Genomic DNA, 25,124 nt, shown 5'->3' on the forward strand with positions numbered 1-25,124 from the left:
GTTCCACTGTGACATTCAGGAAGGAGAGTCTGTTGTTGTCCTCTTCCTCTTTGGTGAAATTTATGTCAGTAAGGATGTTGTTAATGATATGGTAGGTTTCCTCTAATTTGTTCCGTTTTTTGATGACAAAGGTATCATCCACATAGAGGACCCAAAACTTGAGTTGGATCATGGGGAGATCTGTTTGCTCAAGTCTCTGCATTATTGCTTCTGCTAAGAATCCTGATATTGGTGATCCCATGGGTGGTCCGTTGATTTGTTTGTAGGTCTTATCATTGAAGGTGAAGTGGGTAGTGAGGCACTGGTCTACTAGCTTGAGGATGTTGTCCTTGCTGATGGAGTTGGTGCTGCCTGGTGTTTGTGTCCTTGGTTTGTCTGTTAGTGAGATAAGTGTTTCTGTGGCCAGGCTGATGTTAATTGATATGAATAGGGGGCATTACATTGAAGGAAACCATGACTTCATCTACTTCTATCTTGTATCTTTGATGACGTTCAGGAATTCTTGGGTGTAGTGGATGGAGTGGCATGAGTCTTCTACTAGGTATTTCAGTCTTCGGTGAAGTTCCTTTACTAGTCTGCATATCGGTGTGCCGGAAAGTGAGACTATGGGTCTGAGGGGGTCCCTGGTTTGTGTACCTTAGGTAATCCGTAGAAGCAGGGTGTGTTGGATCAGCAGGTTTCATTCTTTCGAGATCTGTCTTATTAATTTCGCTTGATTTGCGGAGTTTCCTCAGTTATGCTGTGATACGGTTTTCTTGCTGTGGAGTTGGGTCCATCGCCACCTGTTGGCGGGTGTCGGTATTTGTGAGTAGTGAGTTCGCCTTTTCAATGTAGAGTGTTCTATTTAGGATGACAGTCATGCGCCCTTTGTCTGCAGGTAGGATTACAGTTTTTCTGCCTTTTTTGAGTACTTTTAGGGTTTTCCTTTCCTATGTGTTGCGGGTGTTCTCTTCTTTCTTCTTACTTAGTATTGGTGCTACTATCTATCTGATGGTCTGCTGGATTTCTTCCATAAGTCCATTGCATTTTAGTGTTAATTCCAATGCTGCTAGGAGGTGCTTTTTGTTTCTGTAGTCGTAGTTCATCTCTCTTACTAGTACAGATTTTTCCTGTCTGTTGGTGGTAAGTCCGACAGGTTCTTAATCCAAGTTTAAATTGTTCGTATTGTTCTTTGGTGCGAGCTTGTCCAGGTTTTCTTGTAGGAATAGTTTTTTCTTTGTCCTGGTCTCCTGTTGTTTGATGCTGATGGCTCGTTCCAGTGTACTTAGAGTCATAGAGTCATAGAGATGTACAGCATGGAAACAGACCCTTCGGTCCAACTCGTCCATGCCGACCAGATATCCCGACCCAATCTAGTCCCACCTGCCAGCACCCTGCCCATATCCCTCCAAATCCTTTTTATTCATATAACCATCCAAATGCCTCTTAAATGTTGCAATTATACCAGCCTCCACCACATCCTCTGGCAGCTCATTCCATGTACGTACCACCCTCTGTGATAAAAAGTTGCCCTTAGGTCTCTTTTATATCTTTCCCCTCTCACCTTAAACCTATGCCCTCTAGTTCTGGACTCCCCCACCCCAGGGAAAAGACTTAGTCTATTTATCCTATCCATGCCCCTCATCATTTTCTAAAACTCTATAAGGTCACCCCCTCAGCCTCCGAAGCTCCAGGGAAAACAGCCCTAGCCTGTTTAGCCTCTCCCTAGAGCTCAAATCCTCCAACCCTGGCAAAATCCTTGTAAATCTTTTCTGAACCCTTTCAAGTTTCACAACATCTTTCCGATAGGAAGGAGACCAGAATTGCACACAATATTCCAACAGTGGCCTAACCAATGTCCTGTACAGCCGCAACATGACCTTCTAACTCCTGTACTCAATACTCTGACCAACAGAGGAAAGCATACCAAATGCCTTCTTCGCTATCCAATCTACCTGCGACTCCACTTTCAAGGAGCTATGAACCTGCGCTCCAAGGTCTCTTTGTTCATAAGGAAACTAGCGAGAGAGATCATATCATTTTATGGCTAATTGATGTCCAGGTATCCTGGTAGCTGGTTTTCTGCCTGTTTGTCCAATGTAGTGTTTGTTACAGATCTTGCAAGGTATTTTGTACATTACATTAGTTTTGCTTGTTGTCTGTATAGAGTCTTTCAAGTTCATTAGCTGCTGTTTTAGTATGTTGGTGGGTTTGTGGGATATCATGATGCCAAGGGGTCTGAGTCATTTCCGAGATGTCTTTGATGTAGGGGAGAGTGGTTAGGGTTTCTGGACGCGTTTTGTCTGCTTGTTTGTGTTTGTTACTGAGAAATCAGTGGACTGTGTTCATTGGGTACCCATTCTTTTTGAACACACTGTATAGGTGATTTTCCTCTGCTCTGCGTAGTTCCTCTATGCTGCAGTGTGTGGTGGCTTAGTAGAAGAAAACACCAAGAATTCCTGAAGACCATCAAAAACAACAAGATACAGGTGGATGAAATAATGGTTGCCTTTGACGTAACAGCTCCGTTCACATCCATCAACATCAACCTGGCCAAGGAAACACTGACTCCAATATTAGGAGACCCAAAGACACATACATCAAACACCACCAACTTCATCAGCAAGGACAGTATCATCAAGCTAGTGGACCTATGCCTTACCACACACTTCATCTTCAATAACAAAATCTACAGACAAATCAACGGAACATGCATGGGATCTCCGATATCAGGGTTCTTAGCAGAGACAGTAATGCAGAGACTCGAACAAACAGCTCTGCCAATCATCCAACCCTAACCTTTGGTCCGCTACATGGATGACACCTTTGTCATCACTAAATGAAACAAATTAGAGGAAACCTTCATGACCATCAATAATATCCTTACTGGCATAAAATTTACTAAAGAGGAGGAAAACAACAACAAACTGCCATTCCTAGATGTCACAGTAGAGCAAACAGCCAACGGGGAACTTCAAACCAGCGTTTACAGGAAAACAGCACATACGGACTAAATATTGAACTACAGAAACAATCATTCCAACCTCCACAAACGAAGTTGCATCAGAACATTATTTCAATGAGCCACCACACACTGCTGCACAGATGAACTAGGCAGAGCAGAGGAAAATCACCTATACAGTGCATTCAAAAAGAATGGGTTCCCAATGAACACAGTCCACTGATTTCTCAGCAACAAACCTAAACAAGCAGACAAAACGCATCCAGAAACCCTAGCCACTCTCCCTACATCAAAGACATTTCAGAAATGACTGCCAGACTACTCCAACCCCTTGGCATCATGGTAGCCACAAACCCACCAATACACTAAAACAGCAGCTAATTAACTTGAAAGACCCTATATAGACAACAAGCAAAACTAATGTCATTTACATAATACCTTGCAAGAACTGTAACAAACACTACATTGGACAAACAGACAGAAAACTAGCCACCAAGATACATGAACATCAACTAGCCACAAAACGACGTGGCCCTCTCTCACTAGTATTCTTACATACAGATAAGGAAGTAGACCACTTTGACTGGGACAACACATCCAACCTAGGACAAGCCAACAGAGACATGCACGAGAATTCCTAGAAACTTGGCATTCCAATTGGAACTCTATCAACAAACACATTGACTTGGATCCCATTTACCACCCCCTGAGAAAAAGATCAGGAAATGACATCACCATAGGAAATGGCGTCACCACACGAATGACATCACCAACCCAAGGAAACCCAAACAAATAAATAGAAAGCATGAAACATCAGCAGTGCTTCGTCCTGAGGCTCACTAAAGATGTTACCTAGTATGGTGATGCAACATCTGAAAATGAACCTTGCAGCTCTGCAAGCAAACCTACATCCATATTCTTCAGATTATTCATGAGTTGCACTTAGAAATACTCTGTGCAGTCAGGCTTAGGATGGAGATATTGATCTTCTTTCTCTCAGACTTTTGAGTATTGCAATGTCATACTGCTAGATGGATATTCATCACTGATCAAAGGAGCATATCATCTGATCAGCAGACATCAGTCCTCTACATGGTCCAAGTTATACCTACATCACTAAACATCTTTGACCCAAAAACTCATATGTTCCAAGAGTTCCATGCATTGATCCAGGATGCTTCCACGTGTTTTTGTATTTGTCCTTCTGCTTAATTTTAGGGTACTATTTTGGTTTGAAGTAATATATTAGGATTTGGTCATGGCAATCTTTTTCAACAGAAATAAACCCAAGTGAATCCTTTGCTTTATGTTATGGCCTTGCTAACTGTAGCATAACTTTTTAGTAATTGAGATTCCTTTGTTTCTCAACCACAAGACCACAACCACAAAGCTTCTAAGTAACAAGTGATCTCTCTCTTCTTCCTACCAAAATGTACTAGCTCACATTTATTTTGAAATGAATTTGCCAATTATTTCCCCGTTCTCCAAGTCTTTTAATGTCTTCCTATAATTTGTTGTAGTCCTTCTTAGTATTGACTACAGTGTACATGCCCCTCTATGTGGCCCAACTTCACAATTTCATTTTATCTGCAACTTTAAAAATTGTGTTTTCATTTCAAGATCTAAATCATTAAGATAAATTATGAACATCAATTATTTCAATATCTTCTTTGTGGAACATCACTTTCCAACTTCTGCCATTCTGAATAACTGCCCTTTACTCTCATTCACTACTTTCTGTCTTGAAATCCACAGCAACCAAAATAATGACCATCAATAGCTTGATAATATTTACAGACCAAACCAGAAATTGTAAGATTATTAATGTTGATTAATATCAGATACCAAATAACATGAAAGAATTTTAAAATTCATCTTTGAACTTACCATATAGATCATGAAGCAACAAACAACTTGATATCTCACAAGTTGTCCAAATCTTCTATTAAGATACTATGGAGAAAACACAACAGTTGGAATTTATTTTCAGCTTTTTATCTCAATGCAGGTGCAACTATCTTGTGCATGGTACATGTGGTTCAAAATGTTTTTTTAAATTTTAGCAATTATAGTTTAACAGTAGAAAATGGGATAAATGCAAGTGAAACACATTTGTGTCTAGGGCACTCAAAAGACTGGGATCATGTTGCTGATAACAAGTTAATACCCAGAAAGATAGAATCATAAAATAGCAGTTTGCTAAGCTGAATAGTTGGACTTCTGGTGCTTATACTCCTACGAAAACAGAAAAGTTGTCTAGAGATATGCTTGGTTAATAACTAATGATAGGTCAAAGCTATGTTGTCTTGGAAAATGGGTGGAGCTGAACAAAGTTCCCTGGCTTCAATTTGTTTGTGTTTGCTGGAAGATGTTAGAAGACAGTGCAGAATTAAGTTGGGGGAGTACAGAAGCAGTTTCAGGTATCAAGTGCTACAGTTAGCAGACTTCAGGCAGTTGAGGTAAGGGATGTCCCTGGAAATCATTTATGGGAGTGAGGGTTGAAGGCAACACACAAGCAATATTTGTTTTGTACAGCTGAAATTTATTAGAGCTCAAGGAGACCCTTAAGCTAGTGACAATTTAGTGAAGCTAGCTGTCAGTAAGAGGTGGAATTGTGCCCATGAGTAGATACTAGGCTACACCCTGGGAATTGGTTTACCTCAGTTTGCTGGATGGCAGGTTTGTGGTGCAATGTGATATGAATGGTATGGGTTCAATTCCTCCACCAGTTGAGGCTAGCACGAAGGATTTTCCTTCTCAACCTTTCCCCTCTCCAGGGCTTGATGACCATCAGGTTTAACTCACTTCCCATTATCTCTCAGTATTGAGAGAGCAGTCCTATAGTCTGGTAAGACTATGCTGACTTTAATTTTTTTTATTTATTTCATGTTAAAGCTGAATGTTAGTGCCTACATTGTATGTATAGTGTAGATGATTTTCACTTTTCTCTTTATACATCAACAATCTAGATAAAGGAACTGAGGCCTGCTGGTTAAGTTTGCAGATGATACAAATATAGGTAGAGGGACAGATAACATTAAGGAGGCAGGGAGGCTGCAGAAGGATTTGGATAGGTTAGGAGAGTAAGCAAAGAAATGGCAGATAGAGTACAACGTGGGAAAGTGTGAGGTCATGCACTTTGTTAAGAAGAATAGAGGTATGGACTATTTTCTAAATGGGGAGAAAATTCAAAAGTTTGAAGTGCAAAGAGACTTGGAAGTTCTAGTCCAGTATTCTCTCAAGGTAAACTTGCAGGTTGAGTCAATAGTTGGGAAGGCAAATGCAATGATGTCATTTATTTGAGAGGACTTGAATATAAAAATAGGGATGTACTTCTGAGGCTCTACATTGGAGTACTGTAGGCAGTTTTGGGCCCCATATCTCAAGAAGGATGTACTGGCCCTGGAGCAGATTCACAGGAGGTTCACGAGAATGGTACCAGGAATGAAAGGTTAAACATATGAGGCTCTGGAGTTTAGAAGGATAAGGGGGGGATCTAATTGAAGCATACAGAATACTGAATGGCCTGGACAGAGTAGATGTTGGAAAGGTGTTTCCATTGGTAGAAGAAACAAGGACTTGAGGGCATTGCCTTAGATTCTGGAGTAGAGTGGTGCTGGAAAAGCACAGCAGTTCAGGCAGCATCCAAGGAGCAGGAAAATCCGATGTTTTGGGCAAAAGCCCTTCTGTATTCCTGATGAAGGGCTTTCGCCTGAAATGTCGGATTTTGCTGCTCCTCAGATGCTGCCTGAACTGCTGTGCTTTTCCGGCACCACTCTACTCCAGAATCTGGTTTCCAGCATCCGCAGTCATTGTTTTTACCCGGCATTGCCTTAGAGTAAAGGGAAGACCTTTTAGAACAGAGATAAGGAGAAACTTCTTCAGCCAGAGAGTGGTGAATCTATGGAATTCATTGCCACAGAAGGCTGTGGAGGCCAGGTCATTGAATATATTTAAAACTGAGATAGATAGGATCTTGAGTATCAAGGGGATCAAGGGTTACGGGGAGAAAGCAAGAGAATGGGAATGAGAAACTTATCAGCCATGATTGAATGGTGGAGCACACATGATGGGCTGAATGGCCTAATTTCTGCTTCTATGTCTTATCGTTTCAGTTTTCTGACTTCACACAGTAAAGTTTAGTTTGCTTGCCCTAAACCATGGAGTCCCATGGCTTTTATTCTCTTACTAAGTACCTGGGATTCTCAAACACAAAAAGTTAACGGTTCCCATCAGGATCATAACAACAAGGGAAAAGCAACTATTCCTTTTTTGGATGAACCTGACAGTTAAGATTATTTCAATTCATTCCAGTTAACATCAAACTAGCCACATCATCAATTTGACATGAGAACTTCAGAGTCATCTTTCTTGTAAAGTTTAATACTTCCTTTCTGTCACTGTAGGTTTTAACAGAAATATTAGGTGGTAAGGAAACAATTTATAAATAACTTGGAAGAGGTATTTATCGCAGAGATGCCAGGATATCTGTCATACATGAGGTTTAATAAACAATGAGTGTTGAACTCCATCAAAATACAGCAACTGAAGAACCAAGTAATGAACTTTCACATTCTTTTAAAAAATGCCAGATGCACTCAATACAGAGGAACCTCGATTATCCGATCAACACAGGCAGGGAGTATTTTGTCGGATAATTGAATGTTCGGATAATTGAATGCCGGGTAATACAGTTTAGCCAAACATCAGGACCTTGTGATCTTGCCGGATAATCCGAATTCCGGATAATTGAATGCCAGATAATCAAGGTTCCTCTGTATACAGATTTTTTTGGCATTGCCAACTCAGCAACATTTACTGCCATCCCTTTTCATCCAGAAGGCAATTGCTATGGGTTCCCTAAAAGGATATTAGTGAACAGAATGGGTTCTTCCATTCAATTAGCATTGGTTTCATAGTCATCATTAACTCCTAATTCCACATTTTTACATATGCCAGAGCAAGATTTGAATCCAGGTCTCCAGAACATCGCCTGGGTCACTGGATTAATTATCTAGCACTAATATCATTAGGCCGTAACTCGCTGTAATCTATAAGGATTCAAGAAAGTCTGTTTTATTAATATTAATGAAATTGTTGTTTTAGCAGAACTGCCTCCTAAAAGTAACATTAATCTTAGGAATATACTATTTCCCTATTCATTCTGGCCGAACATAACATTGTTGAACACCACCAATTGAATCAGTCCTGAAGAAATTAAAACTTTAATGTTCTTTATTTTTTTTTTTACATTCATTCATGTTGGATGTTGGTTCCATAGATTTATTGCTCATCCCTTATTGCTCCTGACAAAGTGGTGATGAGTCACTTTCCTCAACCGTTGTGGAGTAAGTATACTAAAATTGGCCAATAGGAAGAGAGTTCTACGATATTAAACCAGTTGCAGTGAAGAAACAGTGATCTACTTACAAGTCAAGATGATGTGTGACTTGTAGTGGAACTTAGATCTAATGCCCTTGTTCTTCTAGTCCCTGAGTTTGGAAGGTATTGTTGGGGGGTTTGTGTCTTTTGAAGTAATTCTCCCTATTTTGCATCATTTCCATGCCAGATGCAAACGGTCCCTGTGTAGCATTTTCAGTAGGAAATTCATCTGTTATAGGCTGCTTATAGCACATTTCTGCGCTGTGGTTCACCACGTTCAGGTTTGCAGGTTTGAGAGAGAGCACAAGCCCTAAAGTTATTGAACTCGATATTGCATCCAGAAGCCTTGCAGGGTCCCCAGGTAGGAAATGAGGTGCTGTTCTTCCAGCTTGTCTGAGCTTTCTGGAGTACTGAGACAGAGATATTGGCCAGGGAACAGAGTGGTATGTTGAAGTGGCAGACAACCGGAAATTCGGGGTCTCTTTGCAAACAGATCATAAATATTCTGGCAAAGCAGTCACCCAATCTATGCTTCGTTTCCCCAATGTAGAGGTAACCACAATGTGAGCAGCAAATGCAGTATACTAGATTATGTGAAGTGCAGGTAAAGCGCTGCTTCACCTGGAAGGTGTGTTGAGGAGGGAGGAAGTGAACAGATAGGTGTTACACCTTCTGTAATTACAGCAGAAGGTGCTGTGAGGAGTGAAAGAAAAGGGGACTAGGGTGTCCCAGTCATAACGGTCCCTGCAGAAGGCTGACAAGGTAGGGGAGGGTAAAATGTGTCTGGTGGTGACATATCGCTGGAGGTGGCAGAAATGACTGCTAATGATCTTGTACATACCTATCCATTACCCATAAACTCTGTTTCCTGCCAGTGAGCCTGTCATTTACAATCCCAATCTTTTATTTAATTAACAAGTGCAGTATTCTCTGCAAGGGAATTTCATCCAAATAAAGGCTAAGTTTCACAGTTACATACTGTGAAAGCTTGCCACTGTGAATGAATAATAGGGGAATGGGTCTGGATGGGTTACTCTTCGGAGGGTTGGTGTGGACTTGTTGGGCCGAAGGGCTGTTTCCACACTGTAGGGATTCTATTCTATTCTAATGTTGGCGCGTTCTTTGTTATCTATGAAACAGCCACCGCATTCTAAAAACCTTTGAACAACGTTTTGGGCTTCAGAAATCCATTTCTCTGACAATCATTGCACACTCAGTTAAAACTGCTACACATTAATCGCTGTCAATTCAAACAGATATCTTTTGCAGCTAGCTTAGTAATGAGGAAAAAAATGTTTTAAAAGACATCTTTTTTCTAGTGGAGATGAAGAAATTAGCATGATAGTCATGCAAAATAAATGTTACTGTGGATATCAGAGTCACAAAGAAGTCCATGCTCTAAACTTCCTTCATACCAGCAAAAGATTGTAAGAGATCAGTGGAAAACGTAAAATAGGGAGAGAGTGGAAAGTACTAAGAGAACTGCAAATGAGCTTACCTCATAAGTACTGATAATGTTTAGTCTGTAAAAGAGCGGAATGTAGATCAGGCAAGTGGCAATCATTGTCAATAACCAGGTGAAGGCAAACATTAGATACATCATCCCGAAGCTGTACACTTCAGCTGGATTTCCAATAACTGTAACAACATTTAGAACACCTGAACATTAACTTTTATAAAGAGAAAATGCTTGCACTTTCACATAGCTGTAGATCAATTTCAATTTTGTTATTTGACATAATTAGCATCAACGTAGTTTGTACATTTTGAGCTTTCCCAAGTTGTTATAATCAATTAACACTTTTCATTTCATTCTTGTGATATGAGTAAGGTAGCGAGACTCAAGTATCAAAAGAATAAAAAATGCTAACACTGATTAACTCAGTGATTCAAACCAAAGGTCAAAAAGTTACTATTGTATCTGGAAGGCTGTTTCCAGGTGGATTCACTGGAATCAGTGCTAGGTCCTTTGCTTAATGTGGTAAAGATCAATGACCCCACTCTGTCCACTCTTCCCTTTTTTTCTCGTTTTCTCATCGATCTTTCCCTTTCTTTTTCGACGAATGTATCCTTTGGAGAGACGCAGTGGCAGTTTCGGGCTTATTGAATTTGGAAATCAGTTAAATGTATAGTGAAAGGCAATGGCTGGTGGCTTCACCTGGGACTCTCAGTGAGTTCTCAATTCCCGGCTTACATACCAAAGACAATACAGAGGATCGGTCCGTGGAACAGAGGCCGAGCGCAAACAGCGCCTGGATTGGGGGTTTGGAGCTCTGAGTTCCAACATGATGATGGAAGCTCCCCCAACAACTATAGTGACGACGAGAGTAGGGGAGATCAAGCCATGGTGGGGAAAGCAAACCAAAGAAGAGATTGAGCCTTTGTACCAATCCCAGCATAGCTAAGTACTTAAGAAAGACTGCAATAGTTGATCTTGTGGCTTTATTTTTGACTTAATACTAAGAAGGACTGTAATGTTTAACTAGTAATTATTATTTTCACGCTATTTGAAGAGTGATTGTAATGCTTACCTTTTAACTTTGTGGCTTATTTCTTTCTACCTTGTTCTTAAGTTCCTGTACCTAGGTACCTAAGATGGCACCATGTGCATTGACATTGTGGTGACAATAAAGTTTAAATCTAAAATGTAGGGCCCTTGATTACAAAGTTTGCAGATGATACAAAAGTTGGCCTTTTATTTCACTTGTGGAATGTGGGCATCGCTGGCTGGCATGCATTTATTGTCCATCTCTAGTTGCCCTCAAGAGGGTGCTGGTGAGCCCGTATCTTGAACTACTGTAGTCCATGTGCTTTAGTTCAGTGAAGAAAAAAATTGCAAGATTGGTCAGGTAGGTGAAAATAAATAATTCAATCCAGTGAATTGTGAGCTAAAGCATTTGGGGGTGTCAATCAAGGAAGAGAATACATAATAAGTAGTAGTATTCTGGAAAATGTAGAGGAGCAGAGGGACTTTGGACAGCATGTCCACCCATCCCTGAATATAGCAGGTCAAACAGATAAAACAATTCAGAAGACGTGGGAATCATTTCTTTTCTTGGCCGAGGTACAGGTTATAGAACAGGGAGATTATGCTAGAATTGTATAAAGCATGGAGTAGATCCTGGCTCGAGTACTGAGTAAAATTGTGTTCATTAATTATCGAAAGGATGTGACTGAATTAGATTATTAGAGCAGATTTACAAAGGTGATATCAGGACAAGAGAATTAAAGCGAAGAAAAAAGTTTGGAATGACCGGAGATTTCTCGAGGAACAGGGGCTTCAGGCAGATTTAATTGAATATAAAATTTTAATGGTCCAAGGTAGAATGATTGTAAAGTTTTTTTTCCTTAGCTTAACGAATCGGCGATGGACATTTTCAATAATTTGTAGGAAAATTAGACAAGTATTGAGAAAAAGATTTTTCACCTAATGATAGCGGGAGTCTGGAACACGATCTGAAAGATCTGTAAAGGCAAAAGTCACATAAAAGGGGACCTGAAATTCCATAACTTATATTGTTAGTCACAATATATACTGATGATTTAGGTGAGGGAATTAAATGTAATACCTCCAGGTTTGCAGATGGCACAAAGCTGGATGGGTAAACTGTGAGGAGAATGCAAAAATGATTCAGTATGATTTAGACAATTGAGTGAGTGGACAAATACAGGGCAGGTGAAGTAAACACAGGAGGGCAGATTATTACCTGAATGGTAACTGATTGGGAAAGTGGAAGGTTCAATGAGACCTGGGTGCCCTTGTACACAAAGAGACTGAAAGTAAGCACATAGGTGCAACTGGCAATGAAGGCAGCAAACAGTATGCTGGTCTTCATAGCAAGAGGATTTGAGTACAGGAGCAAGAATGTCTTGCTACAATTGTACGGGAACTTGGTGAGGTCATACCTGGAGTACTGTGTGCAATTGTGACCTCCTTATCTGAGGGAAAATGTTTTGGCTACGGAGGGAGCACAACAAAAATTTACTAGACCGATACTTGGAATGATACAACTGACGCATAAAAGAGAGCTTGGATCGGTTAGGTTTATATTCAGTGGAGTTTTAGAAGAATGGAGGTGGGAGGGGATCTCATAAAAACCCATCAAATTCTAACAGGACTAGACACGGTAAATGCAGGATGTTCCTGATGACCAAGGAGTCCAGAATCAGGGCTCATAGTTTAAGGATATGTGGAAATCATTTAAGACTGAGAAGAGGTAAAATTTCTTCACACAGAGACTGGTGATTCCGTGGAATTCTGTGCCACAGAAAACAGTTGAGGCCAAAAATTGAATATATTCAAGAAGGTGGTAGATGTCGGTCCTTGGGTCAAAAGGGATGGGAAGAAGGCAGGGACAGAGTACAGAGTTGGATGGGACAAAGTGGGGTCTGCAGATGCTGGAGATCAGAGTTGAGAGTGTGTTGCTGGAAAAGCACAGCAGGTCAGGTAGCATCCAAGGAGCAGGAGAATCGACGTTTCGGGAAGGAGCCCTTCATCAAGAAAGATTTGGATGATCAACCATGATCATACTGAATGACAGAGTAGGCTCAGAAAGGGCTGAATGGCCTACTCCTGATCCTATTTTCTATGTAACACGTAAGGGTGCACACCAAGAGCTAGAAAATGGAATTATGCTGCACATCCTTATATCAGCTGACATGTAAATGATGAAGGGTTTCTGACCGAAACATCAATTCTCCTTTTCCTCAGATACTGCCTAACCGGCTGTGCTTTTCCAGCACCACACTCTTAACTCTGATTTCCAGCATCTGCAGTCCTCTCTTTCTCCACATAAATGATGAACCATACAGCCTCATTCCAATGCTGTAAATTTCTATGGTTTTATGATCCTAATGAAGGTGTGAGTAGGAACGGTAGACTAGTGGTAATATCACTGGACGAGTAATCGATACTAGTACTCGAAGGACATGTGTTTAAATCTTAGCAAATTCTACTTCAACCAATAAGTCTGTAATGCAAAGCTATCCTCAGTAATGATGACCATGACAACATCATCAACTGTTGTAAAACTCTATCTGGTTAATTACTGCCACCTGGGGAAAGAATTCTGCTGTCGTTGTCGAGTCAGGCTCCAAGCCCACTGCAATTGGTTGACTCTTAACTGGCCATAGAAATCGCCCAGCAAGCCACTCAGGTCAAGAATCTCAAGCAACAGAGTCAAATTTTCTGTGCATCTCACTCACTATGATTAGGGATGAGCAATAAATGCTGACTGCAATAGTTCCATGGAGCCCAGTATCTGTCACCAAGACACCTTTTATTTATATGTGCACATTACATGGACTCTGACCAGTAGCTCAGAGCCAGTCCCTAGAGTAGTGAGATTCTCGGAGACTCCTAATTATTTCCTGTTATTGTTTTATTCAACCTCCACCTCTGCACCCATAGGGACCCAGCAATAGTGCATATATTTTCCTTAAATCACTGGGGCATGCAGACACTATTCTGCTAAAACTTTATACTATAATTTTCTACCAAGAAAGCATCCATTAGACTCCTATTTATATCAGTCAGCCAGGATTCCCTCATACATCCGAGTTAACATCCCCAATCAGGGATCTCATACTCAATGAGATCCACCTGGCCCTCCTTCCAATCACTACATCCCTCCCCAACTAAGTCCAAGGATATTGGCCTGTTGCTTTTTTTGTAGCCTCTCCTGGGACGTTTTCACTCAGGTCCGGTTCCTCCAACTCTGACTCAGATACTTGTGGTGTGTACCAGACCAAAGCTCGTCTCATGAGCCTGGAGCATCTTGGTAAAAATTCCTTCTCTTCTTCAATCAGTAACAGTATGGAGGTTGTGACACTGGATACATCAATCTTGGATTGCGAGAATTTCTCAATGTTAGATGGAAGAGGGGAAAACCTACAACTGACAGGCTTCCTAGCTGTTCGGAGGTTGGTTATGCATTGCCCCTGCCCCACTTGTAAGGTAGCAGCTTTTATGTGGTCTACGTTGGTTCAGGACTGCCTCACCTACCCAAACTTTGTATGACACGTGACCTGATGTTGTGTTGACCTAACCTCGTGCCCATGCAGAGCCATTTCAGTGGGATTGACACCAAACTTTGTCCACAAAAGTAAACTGTCTCTCTTGCTCAAAGGAGGCATACAGCCAACATTGGCATTCCTGATGCCATTTCACCCTCTCCCAGGTCTGGGAATATGAGTTTTAACCTGGTGCAGAGTCTCCTTCCCATCAGTACTCTGGTGGAGTTATCCCTGTAGTTACCTGAGGGGTGTCCAATAATCAAATAGGAACTGGGTCAGTTTGGTATCAAGTGAAGCTTTAGGCTGTTTCTTTAAGCCTGCCTTCGACAATAAACTCCTCTTTCTGCCAGACCACTGGACGATGGAGGTTTTGGAACTGTCAGGATCCCATTCAACTTTATGAAATATTCAAAATCCCTGCTGGGAATTGAAGTCCCATTGCCCCTGATCAATACTGCCATGTGTATTGTATTGTAAATAATGCTCGCAGCTTTCCAATTGTCATCCCTGAGGTAATGGAATAACTCTATGGACGTCCAACAACTTTTAACAGACATCCACAATGGCCAAGAACATTTAGCCCATGAAAAGACTAGCAGTGACTGAGTCCAGGATTTACCCAGTAATGCTGTGGTTCTGTTCGCCGAGCTGGAAGTTTTTGTTGCAAACATTTCGTCCCCTGTCTAGGTGACATCCTCAGTGCTTGGGAGCCTCCTGTGAAGCGCTTCTGTGATCTTTCCTCCGGCATTTATAGTGGCCTGTCCCTGCCGCTTCCGGTTGTCAGTTTCAGCTGTCCGCTGTAGTGGCCGGTATATTGGGTCCAGGTTGATGTGTTTGTTGATGGAGTTTGTGGATGAGTGCCATGCTTCTAGGAATTCCCTGGCTGTTCTTTGTTTGGCTTGCCCTATAATGGTAGTGTTGTCCCAGTCAAATTCATGTTGCTTGTCGTCTGCGTGTGTGGCTACTAGGGATAGCTGGTCGTGTCGTTTCGTGGCTAGTTTCGGGCCTTCCTGATGAAGGGCTTTTGCCCGAAACGTCGATTTCGCTGCTCCTTGGATGTGCTGCCTGAACTGCTGTGCTCTTCCAGCACCACTAATCCAGAATCTGGATAACCCTAGTAGAGTTCAGCCAGTATCTGGCGATGGCCTTCACTTGAGACTATCACTCTTGCTCCCCATAATAATATGCCATCCTCTACAGTGATCTGGTCTCAATAGGTCAAGAAAGGTTTCACTTCTGGTTGTGATGGCCCTTATGTTTTCCCCATCACCACCAGCTGTTTTACTTTTGCCAGGACGGGATCTTTGTGTCTACATCGGATATTGTCAGCAGTAGCCAGAACGGTATCCAGAAAGTTTAAAACCAGAATGGACTCTTCTACGGGAGGCATCTGCCAGTGGGAGGTGGCTCAAGGCATTCATATTTTCCACTTGGCCGCCCAGAGTGTTCCAACTTGTAATCGTACACACTGAGAATAAGGGGCCACTGCTGAATTCACCCAGAAGCTATGGGCGGCATGGTGTTTCCTTCTTTAAATAGCACTAGCAACAGTTGTGGTCCATTAGAACATAGAACAGTACAGCACAGTACAGGCCCTTTAGCCCTCGATGTTATGCCAGCTTTCTATCCTCCTCTAAGATCAGGCTAACCTATATACCCTTCATTGTACTAACTTCCATGTGCCTATCCAAGAGTTGCTTAAATGTCCCTAATCTATCTGACTCTACTACCACTGCTGGCAGTGCATTCCACACACCCACCACTGCATAAAGAATCTACCTCTGACATTTCCCCTAAACCTTCCTCCAATTACCTTAAAATTATGCCCCCTCGTGATAGACATTTCTGCCCCGGAGAAAAGTCTCTGGCTATCCACTCAACCTATGCCTCAGCTACCTTATGAAGAAGCAGTGCTCCGAAAGCAAGTACTTCCAAATAAACCTGTTGGACTATAACCTGGTATTGTGAGATTTTTAACTTTGTCCACCCCAGTCCAACACTGCCACCTCCACATCATGGCTATCATCCTGTACACCTCTATCAAATTACATCTCATCCTCTTCGCTCCAATGAGAAAAGCCCTAACTCTCTCAACCTTTCTTCATAAGACATGCCCTCCAGAGCAGGCAGCACCCTGGTAAATCTCCTCTTAACATCAACATGTTCGAGCATATCAATCTATTTCACGCTGTCCTAAGAAACGCAAGGTCCCTCTCTGTAGTGAATACTGAAGTAAAGTATTCATTAAGGACCTCCATTAAGGAGTTCCTCCAACTCCAGGCACAAGTTCCCTCGACTATCCGTGATTGGCCCGACCCTCACTGTGGCCATCCTCTCATTTCTTACGTAAGTATAGAATTACTATTACAAGTTACATGCATAAAAGGATATTGGTGAAATTTTCTTCCATCAAAGATGATCACCAATCTTTCCTTCTCTGTTTGGGCATATTTGCATTCAGTATCAGCAAACGTTCAGGAAGCATACGCTATCGGGCATTCCTCTCTGTTGGGCCACCAGTGAACTATCACTACCCCAGTACCGTACAGGGAGGCATTACATGACAGCACTTCCTCTCATTTGGGATCGTAGTGGGCCAACACCTTGGACAATGGTAGATGCTTCTTCACTTCCCGAAAGGCTACTTCTTGCCTACATGACCATTTCCAAGGCTGACCCTTTCTCAATAGCAGGTGTAAGGGTGCCAAGATGGAAGCCAGCTTACCAGATAAAGGCCATGTTACACGTGAATTTTCTGTCATAATTCATCAACCCAAGGAAAGATCTAAGCACCAGTACAGACATGTCACTTGGAGGACCTGGAGTACATATTTTTCCCTTCTAAGTCATAAGCCCGCCTGGGAGAAATGTTTAACCTCTATGTCCAAATTCTCCAAATGCTCTGTATTAGTCTTCCCAGTTATTAGCACATCATCCAAATAAATAGCACTCTGGGGTAGACCTTGTAAAATGTTCTCCATGATCTGCTGGTAAAGGGCACAGGCTGATGATATCCAAAATGATAGTCTTATATATTGATACAACCATTTTGAGCCAATTATGGTAAACTTTTGGGACTCCTCACCTAGTCACATGTGCAGGTTAGCATGGCTCATATCCAGCTTTATGAAGCACAGCCCACCAGGCCAGTTTTGTGAATAAGCCCTCCATGCAAGGAACTGGGCATTTATCCAGCTGTGAGAAGCAGTTTACATTTGCTTGAAATCCCCACAAAGGCAAACCAACCCATCAGGCTTCACAATTGGTACAACCAGTGCTGCTCATTCTGCAAACTGAGCCAATTTGGTGATTCCTTCGCTTTCCAGCCTCCTGATTTTTGCCTCTGCTCTTGTACATAAGGCAAATGACACTGGGCAAGCCTTGCAGAACCGCAGGATTGTTCCTGAACAACATGCAAGATGGGTTGGCTCCTTTGATAGCGCCTAGACCTCCTAAATAAAATCTGGGTATTTAAGTAGGACTTCACTCAGGCAGCCATTTTCTTAATCAAGGTGAATCTTTCTCAACCAATTCCATCCTATCAAGCTTGGGCCCAAGCCTTTTATTACGATTAGTGGTAACTACACCAACTGCTTCTCATAGGACATGGGACCGAGTCATACCCTTAATATGTAAATGTTCCCAGGTATATGCGCTCAGTCTGACCGAGATCTTGTACAAACTTAAAGGTTGGAATCTAGAAGGAATCTTGTTAAAGACGAGCTCTGCAATCACTGATGCAGCTGTGCTAGTATTGACCTCCATTAGAACTAGGTGACCATTTTACCAAACATTTGATTGTTTCTGATTTGCAGAAACAATTTAATTGTTCCAAATCACATATAGGTGGACTTTCCAGGGTGTGCACTCTCCTAGATACCAGTCTACTGGTTCTCTTACTCAAGTCAGGCCCTGTAGGACTCCATTGCTGTTGAGTCCGCATACTGACAGCAATTATAGCGGCTTGCCGACTGGGATCCTGATGAACATTTTAGCCATTTGGCCATGGCTTGGCTTTGTTTTGGGGTTTTGCTGTGGGCTAACCTAGAGTCCCTCTTCTCAGGATATGCCCTGCATGAGGCTATACAATTGCCTACACTCAAGTCGTGTTCCTCAAGGTCACCTGGACAGGTGAAGATGTCCACTTCCATTAGGATACCCTGTAGCTCACATGCAATTTGCTGCATTTTCTAATGACAAAACCAGTTGTACTTCCTGTCTGAAGTTCAGTTGGGCTTCAGCGAGCAAATACTTTTGCATGACTCCATCATTAATCCAAACACCAAATAGTTTCTCAGGGTTAAAGCAAAATTTTCTGCCTCTGCCAGTCATCTTATAACTCATCAAAAACCCTGATAGATTCCCCCTGGATCTTGGGGTTGTAAGTGTGGTGCTGGAGAAGCACAGCAGGTCAGGCAGCATCCGAGGAGCAGGAAAATCGACATTTCAGGCAAAAGCCTCTCATTCTTGATGAATAGCTTTTGCCTGAAACGCCGATTTACCTGCTCCTTGCATGCTGCCTGACCTGTTGTGCTTTTCCAGCACCACACTCATGACTCTAATCTCCAGCATCTATAGTCCTCACTTTCCCCTGGATCTTGAACTACCAAAGAAAACCAATCCTTAACTAAACCTGTCAACTCTTGATCGGTTGGAGAGACAGATAGAAGCTATGAGGAATTTGCAACAGTATGTGATGGATGGCAGTTACTGGAAGGGGGGAAAGTCTCAGATACAGTCACACAGATGGGTTAACTCCAGGAAGGGTAAGACAGGTCGGCACCTAGGGGAGGAGTATTTTGTGAATATACCCATTTCAAACAGGTATGCTGTTTTGGAAAATGTAGGGGGTCCTCAGGGGAATGTAGCATGAACGACCAAGTGTCTGGTATTGAGACTGGCTCTAATGCAACAAGGGGTACGTCGGCTTCCAAGAGATCAATTGTGTTAGGGGATTCTGTAGTCAGAGATACAGACAGATGTTTCTGTGGCCAGCAGAGAAAAAGCAGAATGGTGTGTTTCTTCCCTGGTGCCAGGATCAAGGATGTCTTAGAGAGGGTGCAGAATGTTCTCAAGGGGGAGAAGGGCCAGCAAGAGGTCATTGTCCACATTGGAACCAACGACATAGGAAGGGAAAAGGTTGAGATTCTGAAGGGAGAACGAGGGTAGGTCCGATCAAGGACAGTATTGGGAGACTGTGTATTGAGTCGGAAGAGATAGGAGAGGTCTTGAATGAGTACTTTTCTTCAGTATTTACGAACGAGAGGGACCGTATTGTTGAAGAGGAGAGTGTGAAACGGACTGATAAGCTAGAGGAGATACTTGTTAGGAAGGAAGATGTGTTGGACATTTTGAACAACTTGAGGATAGACAAGTCCCCCGGGCCTGACGGGATATATCCTAGGATTATGTGGGAAGCAAGAGAGGAAATTGCAGTACCGTTGGCAATGATCTTTTCGTCTTCACTGTCAACGGGGGTGGTACCAGGGGACTGGAGAGTGACGAATGTTGTGCCCCTGTTCAAAAAAGGGAATAGGGATAACCCCGGGAATTACAGGCCAGTTAGTCTTACTTCGGCGGTAGGCAAAGTAATGGAAAGGGTACTGAGGGATAGGATTTATGAGTATCTGGAAAGACACTGCTTGATTAGGGACAGCCAGCACAGATTTGTGAAGGGTAGGTCTTGCCTTACAAGTCTTATTGAATTCTTTGAGGAGGTGACCAAGCATGTGGATGAGGGTAGAGCAGTGGATGTAGTATAAATGTATTTTAGTAAGGCATTTGATAAGGTTCCCCATGGTAGGCTTATGCGGAAAGTCAGGAGGGATGGGATAGAGGGAAATTTGGCCAATTGGATAGAAAACTGGCTAACCGGTCGAAGTCAGAGAGTGGTGGTAGATGGCAAATATTCAGCCTGGAGAACAGTTACAAGTGGAGTTCCGCAGGGATCAGTTCTGGGTCCTCTGCTGTTTGTAATTTTTATTAATGACTTAGAAGAGGGAGTCAAAGGGTGGGTCAGTAAATTTGCAGATGATACGAAGATTGGTGGAGTTGTGGATAGTGAGGAGGGCTGTTGTCGGCTGCAAAGAGACTTAGATATGATGCAGAGCTGGGCTGAGGAGTGGCAGATAGAGTTCAACCCTGCCAAGTGTGAGGTTGTCCATTTTGGAAAGACAAATAAGAATGCGGAATATAGGGTTAACAGTAGGGTTCTTAGTAAGGTGGAGGAACAGAGGGATCTTGGGGTCTATGTTCATAGATCTTTGAAAGTTGCCACTCAACTTGTAAGAGCTTGTAAGAAGGCCTATGATGTATTAGCGTTCATTAGCAGAGGGATTGAATTCAAGGGTCATGAAGTGATGTTGCAACTGTACAGGACTTTGGTTAGGCCACATTTGGAGTACTGTGTGCAGTTCTGGTCACCTCACTTTAGGAAAGATGTGGAAGCTTTGGAAAGGGTGCAGAGAAGATTTACCAGGATGTTGCCTGGAATGGAGAATAGGTCGTACGAGGATAGGTTGAGAGTGCTAGGCCTTTTCTCGTTGGAACGGCGAAGGATGAGGGGTGACTTGATAGAGGTTTATAAGATGATCAGAGGAATAGATAGAGTAGACAGTCAGAAACTTTTTCCCCGGGTGCAACAGAGTGTTACAAGGGGACATAAATTTAAGGTGAAGGGTGGAAAGTATAGGGGAGATGTCAGGGGTGGGTTCTTTACCCAGAGAGTGATGGGGGCATGGAATGCGCTGCCTGTGAGAGTGGTAGAGTCAGAATCTTTTGTGACCTTTAAGCGGCAATTGGATAGGTACATGGATGGGTGCTTAAGCTAGGACAAATGTTCGGCACAACATCGTGGGCCGAAGGGCCTGTTCTGTGCTGTATTGTTCTGTGTTCTATGTTCTATAAGGGAGATTACATAGAGTTAGGCAGAAATTTAAAAAGGAGGTCCTCAAGGGTAGTAATATCTGGAGTATTCCCAGTACTACGAGCTAGTGAGGGCAGGAATAGGAGGATAGAGCAGATGAATGCATGGATGAGGAGCTGGTGTATGGAAGAAGGATTTATATTTTTGGATCATTGGAATCTCTTTTGGGGTAGAAGTGACCTAAATTGGAAGGGGACTAATATACTGGCAGGGAAATTTGCTAGAACTGCTTGGGAGGATTTAAACCAGTAAGGTGGGGTGGGACCCAGAGAGATAGTGAGGAAAGAGATCAATCTGAGATTGCTACAGTTGAGAACAGAAGTGAACCAAACAGTAATGGCAGGCAGGGACAAGGTAGGACGAATAAATTAAACTGCACTTATTTCAATACAAGGGGCCTAACAGGGAAGGCAGATTAACTCAGGGCATGGTTAGGAACATGGGACTGGGATATCATAGCAATTACATAAACATGGCTCAGGGATGGGCAGGACACCTCAGATTACAACAGGATCTGGACCAGATGGGCCAATGGGCTGAGAAGTGGCAGATGGAGTTTAATTCAGATAAATATGAGGTGCTGGGAAAGCAAATCTTAGCAGGACTTATACACTTAATGGTAAGGTCCTAGGGAGTGTTGCTGAACAGAGACCTTGAAGTGCAGGTTCATAGCTCCTTGAAAGTGGAGTCACAGATAGATAGGATAGTGAAGAAGGGGTTTGGTATGCTTTCCTTTATTGGTCAGAGTATTGAGTACAGGCAGTGGGAGGTCATGTTGCAGCTGTACAGGACATTGGTTAGGCCACTGTTGGAATATTGCATGCAATTCTGGTCTCCTTCCTATCGGAAAGATGTTGTGAAACTTGAAAGGGTTCAGAAAAGATTTACAAGGATGTTGCCAGGGTTGGAGGATCTGAGATACAGGGAGAGGCTGAACAGGCTGGGGCTGTTTTCCCTGGAGCGTCGGAGGCTGTGGGGTGACCTTATAGAGGTTTACAAAATTATGAGGGGCATGGATAGGATAAATAGACAAAGTCTTTTCCCTGGGGTCAGGGAGTCCAGAACTAGAGGGCATAGGTTTAGGGTGAGAGGGGAAAGATATAAAAGAGACCTAAGGGGCAACATTTTCATGCAGAGAGTGGTACGTGTATGGAATGAGCTGCCAGAGGATGTGGTGGAGGCTGGTACAATTGCAACATTTAAGAGGCATTTGGATGGGTATATGAATAGGAAGGGTTTGGAGGGATATGGGCCGGGTGCTGGCAGGTGGGACTAGATTGGGTTGGGATATCTGGTCGGCATGGATGGGTCGGACCGAAGGGTCTGTTTCCATGCTGTACATCTCTATGTCTCTATGACTCTATGACTGGCAGCTTAATGTTCCAGGATACAAATGCTACAAGAAGTATACAAAGGGAGGCAAGAGAGGAGGGGGAGTGCATTTTTGATAAGGGATAGCATTACAGCTGTGCTGAGGGAGGATAGTCACAGAAATACATCCAGGGAAGATGGTTGGGTGGAACTGAGAAATAAGAAAGGGATGATCACCTTATTAGGATTGTATTATAGACCCCCTAATAGTCAGAGGGAAATTGAGAAACAAATTTGTAAGGAGTTCTCAGCTATCTGAAAGAATAATAGGGTAGTTATGGTAGGGGATTTTAACTTTCCAAACATTGACTGGGACTGCCATAGTGTTAAAGGTTAGATGGAGAGGAATTTCTTAAGTGCGTACAAGACAATTTTCTGATTCAGTATGTGGATGTACCTACTCGAGAAGGTGCAAAATTTGACCTACTCTTTGGGAAATAAGGCAGGGCAGGTGACTGAGGTGTCAGTGGGGGAGAACTTTGGGACCAGCGACCATAATGCTATTCGTTTTAAAATCGTGATGGAAAAGGATAGAGCAGATCTAAAGGTTGAAGTTCTAAATTGGAGAAAGGCCAATTTTGACGGTGTTAGGCAAGAACTTTCGAAAGCGGATTGGAGGCAGATGTTCGCAGGTAAAGGGATGGCTGGAAAATGGGAAGCCTTCAGAAATGAGATAACAAGAATCCAGAGAAAGTATATTCCTGTCAGGGTGAAAGGGAAGATTGGTAGGTATAGGGAATGCTGGATGTCTAAAGAAATTGAGGATTTGGTTAAGGAAAAGAAGGAAGCATATGTCAGGTATAGACAGGATAGATCGAGTGAATCCTTAGAAGAGTATAAAGGAAGCAGGAGCATACTTAAGAGGGAAATCAGGACGGCAAAAAGAGGACATGAGATAGCATTGGCAAATAGAATTAAGGAGAATCCAAAGAGGTTTTACAAATATATTAAGGACAAAAGGGTAACTAGGGAGAGAATAGGGCCCCTCAAAGATCAGAGCTGAAAATGTGTTGCTGGAAAAGCGCAGCAGGTCAGGCAACATCCAGGGAACAAGAGAATCAACGTTTCGGGCATAAGCCCTTCTTCAGGATTCCTGAAGAAGGGCTTATGCCCGAAACGTCGATTCTCTTGTTCCCTGGATGCTGCCTGACCTGCTGCGCTTTTCCAGCAACACATTTTCAGCTCTGATCTCCAGCATCTGCAGACCTCACTTTCTCCCCTCAAAGATCAGCAAGGCGGCCTTTTTGTGGAGCCACAGAAAATGGGGGAGATACTAAATTAATATTTTGCATCAGTATTTACTGTGGAAAAGGATATGGAAGATATAGACTGTTGGGAAATAGATGGTGACATCTTGCAAAATGTCCAGATTACAGAGGAGGAAGTGCTGGATGCCTTGAAACAGTTAAAGGTGGATAAATCCCCAGGACCTGATCAGGTGTACCCAAGAACTCTGTGGGAAGCTAGAGAAAAGATTGCTGGGCCTCTTGCTGAGATATTTGTATCATCGATAGTCACAGGTGAGGTGCCGGAAGACTGGAGGTTGGCAAACGTGGTGCCACTGTTTAAGAAAGATGGTAAAGACAAGGCAGGGAACTATAGACCAGTGAGCCTGACCTCAGTGGTGGGCAAGTTGTTGGAGGGAATCCTAAGGGACAGGATGTACATGTATTTGTAAAGGCAAGGACTGATTCGGGATAGTCACCATGGCTTTGTGCGTGGGAAAATATGTCTCACAAACTTGATTGAGTTTTTTGAAGAAGTAACAAAGAAGATTGATGAGTGCAGAGCAGTAGATGTGATCTATATGGACTTCAGTAAGGCATTTGACAAGGTTCCCCTGATTGGCAGGGTTAGATTTCATGGAATCCAGGAAGAACTCGCCATTTGGATACAGAACTGGCTCAAAGGTAGAAGACAGAGGGTGGTGATGGAGGGTTTGTTTTCAGACTGGAGGCCTGTCACCAGTGGAGTGCCACAAGGATCGGTGCTGGGTCCTCTACTCTTTGTCATATACATAAATGATTTGGATGCAAGCATTAGAGGTACAGTTAATAAGTTTGCAGATGACACCAAAATTGGAGGTGTAGTGGACAGCGAAGAGGGTTACCTCAGATTACAACAGGATCTGGATCAGATGGGCCAATGGGCTGAGAAGTGGCAGATGGAGTTTAATTCAGATAAATGCGAAGTGCTGCATTTTGGGAAAGCAAATCTTAGCAGGACTTATACACTTAATGGTAAGGTCCATGGGAATGTTGCTGAACGAAGAGACCTTGGAGTGCAGGTTCATAGCTCCTTGAAAGTGGAGTCGCAGGTAGATAGGATAGTGAAGAAGGTGTTTGGTATGCTTTCCTTTATTGGTCAGAGTATTGAGTACAGGAGGTGGAAGGTCATATTGCGGCTATACAGGACATTGGTTAGGCCACTGTTGGAATATTGCATGCAATTCTGGTCTCTTTCCTATCAGAAAGATGTTGTGAAAGATGA

At 42.7% G+C, this 25,124-nt stretch overlaps 1 protein-coding gene across 2 annotated transcripts in view; it reads right to left on the reverse strand.

Moving 5' to 3' along the window:
• The window catches only part of LOC122562359 (sodium-coupled monocarboxylate transporter 1-like), a 187,459-nt gene that overhangs the window by 147,316 nt on the left and 15,019 nt on the right, over positions 1-25,124 (reverse strand). For both annotated transcript variants that reach the window (XM_088000753.1, XM_088000752.1), the window contains exons 3-4: positions 9,822-9,961; positions 4,829-4,894 (exon numbers count right to left, since the gene is read on the reverse strand). In XM_088000753.1, the coding sequence (XP_087856879.1) occupies positions 4,829-4,894; positions 9,822-9,961 (206 nt within the window). The remainder of the gene's footprint in view (positions 1-4,828; positions 4,895-9,821; positions 9,962-25,124) is intronic.

The sequence above is a fragment of the Chiloscyllium plagiosum genome, unplaced genomic scaffold (assembly GCF_037043375.1).
Source record: "Chiloscyllium plagiosum isolate Xiang-an unplaced genomic scaffold, Cpla_swu_hap1 HiC_scaffold_25, whole genome shotgun sequence".
Classification (NCBI taxonomy): Eukaryota; Metazoa; Chordata; class Chondrichthyes; order Orectolobiformes; family Hemiscylliidae; genus Chiloscyllium; species Chiloscyllium plagiosum.